The following is a 12,693-nucleotide window of genomic DNA, read 5'->3' as shown; positions in this document are numbered from 1 at the left end:
CATCAACACGTCACCTAAGCAAGACATACATAGTGGCAGCACCAGTGCAAATGCCAACACCAACAAGGGAAGTTTCACCTGACCCACCTACAGATAGGAAGCAGGCAGGGCTTCTGAGTCAGCCCTCCTCAGGGATGGACCTCCTAACAGGTTATCCAGTACCAGGGGTCAGCCCTAAACACACACTTACTACAATAGTGAGTAATCTCAGGAGAGAGAGGGAAGGAAGGAGGGAGGGAGGGAGAGAGACTGAGACCGAGACTGACAGACTGTGTGTGGCAGTTAATGAAGTCATGAACTTGGAGTGATGGGCATGGGAGGAATTGGAGTGGAAAGGGGTTGGAAATGATATGAATGCAGTACTCACGTATAAAATTAACAAAAAATATTTAAAATTTTAACTTTAATAAATATGTTTGTTAGCCTGATGGTTATGTGAGACTCCTAGCAGCAAGAATGGGGCTCTTTGCCTGCTCTTAAGGGACCCTCTTTCTCCAGGGTCGCCTTGCCCAGCCCTGTATAAAAGTTTGTGCCTACTCGTATTGTATCTTATTACACTGTGTTCAATGGATAACCCTGGAAGTAATGGTCTTTTATTTTTTTAGGAATGGATCTGGGGGAAAGGAGAGGGGCAGCGTTGGGGGAGCATTAAGAGGAGAGGGGTAGCATTGGGGGAGCACTTAGAGGAGAGGGGCAGCATTGGGGGAGCACTTAGAGGAGAGGGACAGCATTGGGGGAGCAGTAAGAGGAGAGGGGCAGCATTGGGGGAGTACTTAGAGGAGAGGGGCAGCATTGGGGGAGCACTTAGAGGAGAGGGGCAGCATTGGGGGAGAACTTAGAGGAGAGGGGCAGCATTGGGGGAGCACTTAGAGGAGAGGGGCAGCATTGGGGGAGCACTTAGAGGAGAGGGGCAGTATTGGGGGAGCACTTAGAGGAGAGGGGCAGCATTGGGGGAGCACTGAGAGGAGAGGGGCAGCATTGGGGAGCACTTAGAGGAGAGGGGCAGCATTGGTGGAGCACTTAGAGGAGAGGGGCAGCGTTGGGGGAGCACTTAGAGGAGAGGGGCAGCATTGGGGGGCATTAAGAGGAGTGGAAGGAATAACCACTGTGGTCAGGAAGGAGTGAAAGCAAACAGTAAGTGTACAAAAAGGAATACTGATTCTAAAAATAAATAGCCTGGTTGGTTTGTTTGCTTTGAATTGTTTTATTCAGAAAGAGTTTTTACTATGTAGCCCAAGCTAGCCTTAAATCCTCCTGTCTAATCCTCCTGAGTGCAGGGATCACAAGCATGTAGCCACCATATCTTTACAAATCAAAATTAAAATCTGCATGTTTTTTTTCTGCTGAAGGCAGTACTTTAGCTATTGCCCTGCCTACACCTTCATGCAGTGTACTCACAAACTGTTCTTTAAAATATATAGTCTACTTTTATGCCGTCACACCATCCCTCCAGAAAGAAAAAAGACGCTTGTACCAGAAAGGCCTTTTGACAATGTTCACAGATCCAGCTTCCCATGACATGCATTATCTGTCTTCGCACTTTTTCTGCAGAAGAGTTCTCTCTGTGGAAAATAAGAGTCTCAGTCTTCTATGAAATGACATGACCACTGTGACTCAATATTGTTAGATGAACTTATGTCTTTAAATAACAGCTATTCCTTTGTAAATATTCCTTCTAAAGTATATTAAATGAATAGAGCACCTTACATTTCAAGGAACAAAGCAAACAGAAGTATTATATATTTAAAAAACAAAACAAAACATAAATTCTTCCCCAGACCACCTAACTCCCTTTTTTCCCCCTTGAGGCAGGGATTCTCTGTGTAGACCTAGTTATTCTGGAACTCAGTCTCTGTATCTAGACGTGGCTGCCCTCAAATTCAGATCTGCCTGCCTCTGCCTTCTGAATACTGAGATTACAGACATGCAACTTCCAAAATTTTATTGTTACCGTTTTCCTGTCCTTGGGATTTTCTGTTTTAATTCAGTTGACCCGTATTTTAGCAGAAGAGCAAGGTGCTTGGAAGAGTATCTCACCACCATGCAATTTAAAGACTGAATTATTCATTTCTCATTTATAGTACAGTCTCGAGCAGATCCCTGTGCAGCTTCCTTCTGAGTAGTAGTTCTGAAATCACCTTAGGATTCTGAATTTTCCATTGGATCCTGTCTTAGTTAGGGTTTCATTGCTATGAAGAGACACCATGACTGAGGCAGCTCTTTAAAAAGGACATTTAATTAGGGCTGGCTTACAGTTAGTTTTAGAGGTTTAGTCCATTATCATCACAGCGGGAAGCATGGAATCATTCAAGCAGACTCGGTGCTGGAGGAGCCAACACTTCTATGTCTTGATCCAAAGGCAGCCAGGAGGAGAGAAACTGTCATCCTCAGGCAGGCACTAGGAGTCCTCAAAGCCTGCCTACATAGTGACACACTCCCTCCAATAAGGCCACACCTCCTAATAGGTACCACTTCCCAAGGGCCAAGCATATTGAAATCACCATAGATCCTTTGCATCTGCTGTTACAAGGAACAGTAGAAAGTCTGCAGGAACACAATGAGGTTGGGAGCCAAGCCTTAACAAGGCATTTTAAGGCCCAGATTTTATTAGCTAGAGTCGAGTCATGTGAGCCATCGAGGTACAAAGGAGACTGGTAACTATAGTTTTCCCAAATGTCCAGGAAGAAAATGAAATAAAGATGAAAAATCAAATTATCTGTCACAGTATTAATTTAGTGACTTAAGTTACTTAGTCAAGAAAGCTAGTAGAGAAAAAAATGGGAAAATAGATTATATTCATATAGATCCAAAAAATAGTAAGTAATCTATCTACTAATTGAAACAATTTAAATTACTATGTTTCTATAAAATTAATCTTTGTCCCAATCATAGTTGCTGTGTATGAACATTGTTAAAATGAGACTCTGCACTCATTCATTACTACCCAAACCTAGGGGCCGCTCACTCTTACTGATGATACTGTTTAGCTGAGTTAATAATGTGACTATCTCACTGGGAGTGGTTGTGTACATCTCTAATTCCAGCACTCGAGAAGCAGAGGCAAGTGGACCTCTGAGTTTGAGTTCAGCCTGGTCTACACAGAAAGTTCCAGGACACCAGGGCTACACAGAGAGACTTTGTCTCCCCACCGAAAATAATATTATTATTATTATTATTATTATTATTATTATTAAATTGCCTCCATACTAATTGTTATTTGATTATCTCTATATTTTTTCAGGGTTTGAGTAAAAAGGTTGGTGTGTCGTCCTCCATCCTCCAAGGACTCTGGATCTCCTATAGCACAGAAGGCCTTTCCATGGCATTGGCCTCTTTACGAAATCTCTACACTCCAAATATAAAGGTAAACACAAAGAAACTGAAAATAGCTTAAATAATTGACTGCGAAATATAATTAGAAGGACATCAAGTAGCTATTTAGTTGATTTCTGGCTTGCCTTAGACTATTTCCTAATGAGTGGTCTTTTAATGATTTTAATGTATTTTACATTGCGGTTTTAATTTTGATGGACTGAGGCTGCTGGATAGCTGATACCTAAGGTTAGGATCTGCTTAAGAGTTATGAAAGACAAATTGATCTCAGGTAGCCTCTATTTGGGGTGGAACTTTTACAATCAAGAGTAAAGGGAGCCAACATTCAGCACTCAGGGTTCGATCCCTCACTCTAGCTAATGAACAGTATGTATAAAGGAGACAAAGACATTGTGCATTTTTTTCTAAAGCAAAGTATTCAAAGGGGAATAAAACATTTTTAAAAATACTTCCTAAAAATGCTGCTGGACACCTCTGTAGAGTCTCAAGTGATTTTATGACTGAAAGGATGTGACTGGTATCTGTCTGGTGTTTGTTTCTAGGTCAGCAGACTGCTGATTCTGGGAGGTGCCAATATTAATTACCGGACAGAGGTTCTAAATAATGCTCCTATCCTATGTGTCCAGTCTCACCTGGGTTACACAGAAATGGTGGCCCTGCTTTTGGAGTTTGGGGCCAATGTGGATGCGTCCTCTGAGAGTGGTTTGACTCCTCTGGGGTACGCCGCAGCCGCAGGGTTCCTAAGCATCGTGGTGCTGCTATGCAAGAAACGCGCCAAGGTAACCGCTGCCCACTCCAGATGCTTTTCTTCTTTTCTCTTTCCTTTCCTCCCAATGTAGTGTTCTAACTCATTCGTTACCTCAGCGATTAAGTGCACCCAACCCAGTGCAAAGCCAATCAAAGGGAAGACTCACTGAGCTCATATCCCAGTATTAGCCTGCTGCATCAGGACACCATTTTAGAATCTTTAAGAGACATCTGTAAAACATCATTCATCAGCAACCACAAAAATCCCTACCTAATAACCCAGAAGTTATCTACTAAATACAGAAGACTCTAACAAAAATCTAGAAAAGAAGCAAGGACCAAAGAGACTGCAGTGGGAGGTCTGAACTGAACAGTGCCTGCTTACACACCCTCAGACTTTCATGTTTAAAATGAAACCTTAGGCATGGAGATGAAAAAGTTCCTTGAGATTTGGAGAAAAGATACACTCAGACTGACCAGGGGCACATTTTGGTTCTCTGAAAGCATTTCCAAATGTTTTATTGTTTTTATGTGGTGTTAGGGAATGCATGCATATGAACGTATAGGTGCACAAATGTAGACCAGAGCAGGACCCTGGTGTTCTCTTCTTACCTGACTGCCTTAAGAAAGACTCTCATTGAACCCCAAGCTTCACTCTTCAGCTAGGCTATCTGGCTAGTGAACGCCCAGGAGCCTTCTGTCTCGACCCACAAACACTTGTATGCCGGGTACATACCATGTCCTGATTTCATGTGGACGTTGGGGCTCAAGCTCAGGCTCTCATGGTTACAGAGCAAGTAGTCTTCCTAGTGAGCCATCACCTCAGCCTCCAAAATATCTTCTTTATAGTATTTTCCAAGTCACCGATATAGGATAATTTAATTTCAAAATACTGGTAAAAGAAAAACCACTGGCTTCACAAATGTAGGCCACCAAGGAAAATTGTAATCTCATGGTATTTTGATTCTGTCCTGAAAACTAAGAATGTGCTGGTTTCACAGGGAAACCTAAGTAATGTATGTGACCTCATTTTGAGATGTTCAGTACTGTCACCAGGGAAGCAAGGAAAACTCCAAAGACTCCTTGAGGAAATGAGACCTGGGTTCTCAGCAGAATCACAGAGCCTTAGATGCTACTGTGACACAGATTGCCTACCTATATCAATGTCTCCTTCATTTGAATAGATGCTTCTATAAAGAGACTATCTGGTCCTGATGTCACTCCTGATGTAATTTACATCCTAGCTAGGTCCTTGAAACATCTACCCTGTACTACCATGTCATTTTTTTTAACTTGTTCTTCATTGTTTTCTCAGAGCAGATGGTTACACTGTTTTTCTCTTCAAAATCCTATCACATCTCTTCTGTATTTGGTATTAGTAAGATTAAGCTAAAAACAGGATGTGGAACCAGGCATGGTGGTGCACAGTTTTAAAACCCAGCACTGGGGAGGCAGAGGCAGGTGGGTCTGCATGAGTTTAGGCCAGTCTAGTCTACAAAGCGAGTTCCAGGACAGCCAGAGCTATATAGAGAAATCCGGTGAGTCAGGAGGTGCACATCTGTAACTCCATGACTTGGGAGGCTGAAGCAAGAGAATCACAAGTTTAAAGTCAGTCCTGTATATATAGGAAGGCCCTCAAAAAAAAGAGGAGGAAGAGGAGGAAAGAAGGCAGTGTCTGTCTGTCACAGAACAGTGTTTTTGCTACCCTGGCCTGTGCTCCTGCCTAGCAATGAAGCACTTGGTTTTCTTTGAGCATCGCTTACTTCTACCTGTGCTCTTGGTCCTGGTCTGTTGCTCTTATTTCACTTGTTATTTCTTTTCTTTTCTTAATTCACATCACCTTTTTCTAAATATTTGTAGGTTATATTTACTTTATCTTACCTATCTTAAAAAGAAAGTCCTCTCACCTGCTAACCAGAAGCTACATCTCATATTCCTCAGACCCATCCTAAGAGTCATCTCTCTTCCTCACTGCTATGTAACTACTCGTAATACAGCTTCTGTGATAAACAAGTTGAGTTATTATATAAATATAACTTTTATTCACCAGATGTAATTGTTATCTAGGAGGCTTACCACTAAATAAACTCACTCTAATTCTTTCTCAACTCTGTTTCTGAACTCTACCTGGTTCAACTTAGCTAATATGATAACCCAAACTCCTCTCCAAACTGACTGATTCAAATTGGCTTCTCTTACCTTCTGACTGAATTGCTCTGCTTAGAAAGATTGTCTCTGAACTCCACAAACTGAACTACTCCAAACTCAACTCAACTCCTCTGAACTGGCATACTCTTTCTCCCTCACTGCTCTTAAGTAGTCTCTCTTTCCTGTCTGTTCTTGTAAGAGTTGGGCTTATCCTATCTATGACTCATTCTGTCAAATCATCCTCTGCTTTGTTACTTTGTCTGCCCCTCAGACATTTCAAACAAGACTGCTTGCTACAAACTAAATTGACCTACATAGTTTGGGATTAAAAGTGTGTGTACTAAGGGCGTGTCTGTATTCCACCTAGATCTTTTGGTAATCTAGAGTGTGTCTGCATTCCAACCAGATCACCTGAGGGTTTTATTTTATTTTTTTCTTTTAATGTAAAAACAAAAGCCTTGCCTCATTTTCTGGGGAAAGTTCTTTGCAGAGGGATGTACAGAGGAACTGGAGATCAATTATAATCTATGCTGAGTAGAAAGTGCCCTCTAAGTTAGAGTGGGAAAGGGTGGTATAGATACTTGCGGTCAGCCAGTGTGACTAGGGTAGAGCGCAGTCACAAGCCTTGTTCACAGCTCTCTCTCCTCTCCCCATAGGTAGACCACTTGGATAAGAATGGACAGTGTGCTTTGGTTCATGCTGCTCTGCGAGGTCATCTAGAGGTTGTCAAGTTTCTGATTCAGTGTGACTGGACAATGGCTGGCCAGCAGCAAGGAGTGTTTAAGAAGAGCCACGCCATCCAGCAGGCCCTCATTGCTGCAGCCAGCATGGGCTACACTGAGGTAAGAAAAAAAGGATAGGATTGGTTTCTCCAAATTTAGTATTAAAGAGCCTAAGAAACTGTGGCGGAAAGACTTGAATGCTACAAACTTGCCAGCCAAATTGGTGAAAAGTTTTTCATCACTATTGGGATGAATAGGGGATTAAACTCTACAAAGCAGTACTCTTATACTACAGTACCTAGAATTATGTATGTGGAACAAACTTAAGAGTCAGAAAGGAGTTTGGAAATTCTCACAACTTCTTTCATACTTTCTAAGACACAGAGTTACTAACCTGTGGACATACAGTCAGACATTGTGTGACAGGAAGGATGCAGCCCACAGAACCTCAGAATGGTTGATTTTGGTCTGAGATCGTACAGTTTTCTTACTGCCTTAGAACCCTAGTTTTCATCCATAAAGTTACTGAAGTCTTTTTACAAGGCTGCTATGAAACACGCTCTAAATAAGTAACACCATACAGATGGTATTTTCTACATGATTGATAATGTGACAGATTCATGGACTTGGTAGTATTCTGTGAAATGTTAAGTAACTGACAATGAGGAGAGGAGACTAGTGAAACCAGGGAGCAGGTACTTGCCTGCTTATGTTCATTCTAATTTTACTAATCTAAGGAATGGGTTACATAGTGACAAACAGTGTTCTCAATTGAATAGTTAATTGAGTGTTGGCTTTGACCAAATTTGAATCTGTAGCCAAGCTGTGGTTGCAACATACCTATGATGTAACAAGTAGAATTACATCTAATTTGCTCATTTTCCCAGTAAGTTTACTGCCATTGAATCTGATATTTGATTTACTGTTAACTATCTTTCACCTTTATGTAAACTCTACTGATTAAAATGAAACACATTTTAGGTTTATCTCTAAACCAAACATTGATTTAAAAAGTTTGTAACTATTGCTACCATGGCTGTCAGTGTTCTATTACTCAACATGGAGGTAGGAAGAAATGCACAGTAGCACACGTGACTATGTTTCATCCATACCGATGCAATAAATATAAATAACCTCAATATCACAGATGACAATAATAGGACATAGTTAAATAATTCAGAAATTTTAAGAGTTGAGGGGCTTTTTTGTTTATTTTTGTGGTGTTGAGATCAAATCCAGGATCTCACACATTCTAAGCACATACTTTTCCCAGTGAGCTGTGTCTCATACTATAGTTAGATACGTTTTAATCTTTTGTTCATATAGTTCCTTTATTATTCAAGTTTTAACAAGGGTCTGGCTTAGTTTAACAATCAGCTTGTAAACTGGTGTGGTGGTGGCTGTGCATACCTTTAGTCCTGGCATTCAGGAGGTAGAGGCAGATCTCTGAGTTCGAGGCCAGCCTGAACTACAGAGTGAGTTCCTGGACAGCCAGGGCTACAGAGAAACCCTGTCAGGGGTTGGGGGTGGAGATAGCTTGTACAATTTCTGAAGCTTACAGAGTCAGCTCTCATGAGTCTCCTCTCAGGAGCCCACCCCGCTGCAAGGGATGCTCCCATGAAGCAGCAGTCCTCATGAGGCGACACCAAGTGAATGTGAAGCAAAACTGAAATTTGTATTGTCTGTGGGAAGTCTCTTAACTCCTGGTACAGTCAGGTTCCTAGAGACAGCTGCCACTTTTCCCCCTCCCAGGCATTTCTCATACTTCTGAGAGGAAACAAGAAAACAATCACTTTAAGGAAGTATAGGCCTCAGCTTTCTTCACATTTCTTTCCTGTGTTCTTATTGGGCGTCAGACAAGAGATTGTGTCTTAAATAAGACATTGGCTTAAATAATATGTAATTTTTAAATCACATGATATATGGAGTATGTTAAATAAAAACATGTAAACTATCTGATAGGACTGTCTATCAGAACTGATTTGTTCTGTATGTAAGCAGTTTAGCGAAGGCTTGTCTTCCAGTGCTCCCAGATCAGTGCCCACAGCTTGGCTTTTCACCTGCAGTGTGAGCTGACATGACTTCTTGTTTCAGATTGTCTCCTACCTACTAGATCTTCCAGAAAAAGATGAAGAGGAAGTGGAGCGAGCACAAATCAACAGTTTTGACAGTCTCTGGGGAGAAACAGGTACTTCTCTGGGACATTGCTGTCTTCCCCCAGAGGTGTGTTACATTCATGTTGACGTTCTAGATGAGTCAGGCACTTCAGCACTCTTAAGACTTTTGTATTAGAGGCCAGTTCAGCTCAAGTGAAAAGTTAGGCAGTCTTTTTTCTTTCAGTCCACTTTTCCTTTGGATTCTCCACCATTACCACTTCTTAAAAACACCACCACTCTTGTTTTAAATATTTCCTTAGAGTATGGTAAACAATGCCGAAAACAGCTGTGGCCTTCTATTTGTTTGTCTGGCCCTTACACTTCTTCCTCTTCCTTTATTCCCAGAGCAGGGTTCAGCCTGCAGCTGTTAACTGGGAAAGCCGTGCTCCGCCCAGATCTCTGGCCTGGCTAGATGTCCTTGTGGTTATCTAGCACTGTGACTAAAGGTGCCAGCTAGTGCAAACCAAAGTGCCACCTGATCTAACCTGATTCTTCAGGGTCTATAGCAGAGCATTTTGTGTCATTTGTTCCTTATGTCACCAACAGTAGCTCTTCCTCCTGGTTGATGCAGAAAGTGAATGCAGTCTTTCCTCTAACACTAGACTTGAGCATCTGGAGAAACATAGTAACCTCCGATGAGTTTTCATGAAACTGGGGCAGGGAAAACAGTAGAGCAACCACAGACATGTTTCTTACTTGCCAGAAGAAAGACTAATATTGAGATGGTAAATGCGTATAGCATGTTTCACTAAACAAGAAGGGCATACACTTGGTAAAGGTGAGAATGTTGTTAAAAATCAGATAAAAATTTTGAATGTATCTAACATTTAAAACAACTCATTGAATTGTTTTCTTTCTTCCCCTGCTAAAATGTGCATAGGTTTCATGACTTCTTTTACATGTATAATGGCCCAGAGCTCAGGAATTTCCTTCTCAACAATTTTTCCCTTTGTAAAATCCAAAGAGAGCAGATGCCAGGCAGCTGCAGCTTAAGAGCCCATGATAGATTAAAGGAAAATGTGCGGCTGGAAACAGCTGTTGTCCTTGGAACCCCATCCTCAGAAATCAGAGAAAGGTGACCTAAGACTGCAAAAGAGACATGTTGGTTTACCTCTCCTGTCAACAAAATCTTTTCAATACAGCGTTGTCATACCTCCTGATGGAGCCTTCTAACCAAGAGCATGCGAATAGGAAGGGGACAAAACCTGCCATGAGCCAGTGGTCACAATGGACAGAAGTTAGAAGGCCAATACTCACAGTGGAGAGCATCAAACTAGTGCTTCATAGAAATCCTTAGATTCAGAAAATGTATAAACCATGACTGAGATGGCTCACTGGGTAAAGCCACTGCCGTACAAGTATGAGAACCTGAGTTTGGAGTTCAACATGGTAAAATCCCCAGTGTCCACAGAAAAGTACCCGTATAAAAGCATGGCCGCATACATCTGTAACCCCTACACCGGGAGAACAGACTCAGGGAGAGAGAGTCAGGGAGATTCTTCGGCTCTCGACTGGCCAGCCTCGCCAACAGGCTCCAGGTTCAGTGAAGAGCCCCTGTCTCAAGTTAAGTAGAATGAAGGAGGACATCCAAGACATCGACCTCTAAACATGTGTGCATGGATAGATGCATCTGTGTGCACACACACACACACACACTCTAAATAAGGGGCTCAATTTTTATTGAATATGTATTTCTTATTCAAATAAAGCTTTATGGACTGGCTGGTGCAATGGCTCAGAGGGTAAGGTACTTACTGTCATCCATGCTGACCTGAATTTAATCCTCTGAACCCACATTATAGGAGAGGACCAACTCACTAAGTTACCCTTTGACCTCTCTATATGCTCATTGTATTATATATATAAATATATAAAAAAATAAATCTTTATACTCAGAATTTAAAAATATTTCATACTTAAAACCACATAAACTTTTATTAATGTATCATCTCAAAAGTTTAAAAATCAAAATTTTACGTCAGAATCATATATTTAACTTGATTTTTATACTCAATAATTTTACTATTAAAAACAATGAAAGCCAGACAGTGGTGGCACATGCCTTTAATCCCAGCACTCGGGATGCAGAGGCAGGCGGATTTCTGAGTTCAAGGCCAGCCTGGGCTATATACAGAGAAACCTTGTCTTGAAAAACCAAAAAAAAAAAAAAAAAGAAAAAAAGAAAGAAAGAAAGAAAGAAAAAGAAAAGAAAAGACAAAGTAAAAATATACTTTGAAAAAAATATAATTTCTGGATCTATAAAAAATTACTCAAGGCAAGACATGGTTGACTACATCTAAAACCCCAAGACTAGAGAGGCAGGTACAGGAAGATTATTGTGCCTGATCCACATATCAAGTCCCAGGCTAGCGGTAGCTGTGTAGGAACACTATCAAAACATAATAATTTGATTTCAATTGAAAAGACAGTTGCCTTGGCTATGTGAAAATGACCCTACAACTTAGCAGTGATGAGGCGTGGACATGAGCTTGCGTCTTTACCTGCAGTAATTTGCACTGTCTACATGTTTCTTTCTAATTTATAGCACATAGTTTAAGATGACCCATTGCCTTGTGATATTTGCTTCAATGGCAAACGTGTGTGTGTGTGTGTGTGTGTGTGTGTGTGAGAGAGAGAGAGAGAGAGAGAGAGAGAGAGAGAGAGAGAGAGAGAGAGAGAGAGAGAGAGAGGGGTGATATTTGTTTGGTTTTGAGCTGGTGACCTAAAGGACATCTGCAACCCTGACCTAAAGGACAGAAACTTTACCTAGGGAAAATACAGTGGTCACAGTTTTACAACTCTCTATGCCACTGAACTGTAATCAAAACCAGAGCACCTCTAACAAAAAGAAACAAAATTTCTGTCAATTACACTAACACAAGTTCTTTCCTCTCACAACAGTCTTAAGTCATAGCCCAGTTTCACAGATGCTTAAGGTGGGGAGCAGTGAATCTATAATCAATGAAACACATCTTATAATAAAATAGTACTAAGATATAATATTTGCACATCGTATTTCCTAAAATCAGATCAGAAAGTATCCTCGGTTCTTTTGTCTTCCTTTGCCACCATATGGCTAGCTGTATCAGATCCAAACACCATTAAAAAGGAGAGAGTTGTAACCATTATCTTTTATGCCACTGCAAAACCAAAACATTTTCCCCTTCTATCTCACAGGACTGTCCCAGACTTCTTAGGGAGCAATACAACAGCAGCAATAAGGAGACCATTGCCCTCTGTACAGGCATAGACCAGGGCCAGCCACTTAGAGCCGCCAGCAGCTGTAGAGGCAGAGTCCACAAAATAAGGTTCCCATACTTTGTGCCTGTGTCATCTTTGGCCAAGATCATCACAGTGGTCTACTTGCTGATCTTCCTTGCTCTTTCCCTCTTCTCTGGTGACTCATGTTCCAGAGAGTAGCCAAAGAACGATCTTTCACTTCAGAGTCTAGTGTCACTTTTCTACTTACCAACCTTGTTTGCTAGTTGTGCAATTACATTCTGTTTTTATTTTGGTTTTTTTTTTTTTTTTTTTTGCTTTGTTTTTCTAGACAGTGTTCCTCTGTATAACATCTCTGGCTGGCATGG

General features: G+C 41.2%; 1 protein-coding gene across 3 annotated transcripts in view; it reads left to right on the top strand.

Annotated features, from left to right (window-relative positions):
* The window catches only part of Tanc2 (tetratricopeptide repeat, ankyrin repeat and coiled-coil containing 2), a 347,779-nt gene that overhangs the window by 317,743 nt on the left and 17,343 nt on the right, over positions 1 to 12,693 (top strand). For all 3 annotated transcript variants that reach the window (XM_052195688.1, XM_052195690.1, XM_052195689.1), the window contains 4 exons: positions 3,242 to 3,364; positions 3,876 to 4,112; positions 6,885 to 7,070; positions 9,045 to 9,138. In XM_052195688.1, coding sequence (XP_052051648.1) covers positions 3,242 to 3,364; positions 3,876 to 4,112; positions 6,885 to 7,070; positions 9,045 to 9,138 — 640 coding nt within the window. The remainder of the gene's footprint in view (positions 1 to 3,241; positions 3,365 to 3,875; positions 4,113 to 6,884; positions 7,071 to 9,044; positions 9,139 to 12,693) is intronic.

The sequence above is a fragment of the Apodemus sylvaticus genome, chromosome 10, assembly GCF_947179515.1.
Source record: "Apodemus sylvaticus chromosome 10, mApoSyl1.1, whole genome shotgun sequence".
Taxonomy (NCBI): Eukaryota; Metazoa; Chordata; class Mammalia; order Rodentia; family Muridae; genus Apodemus; species Apodemus sylvaticus.
This window is presented reverse-complemented; position numbering and strand designations above follow the sequence as displayed.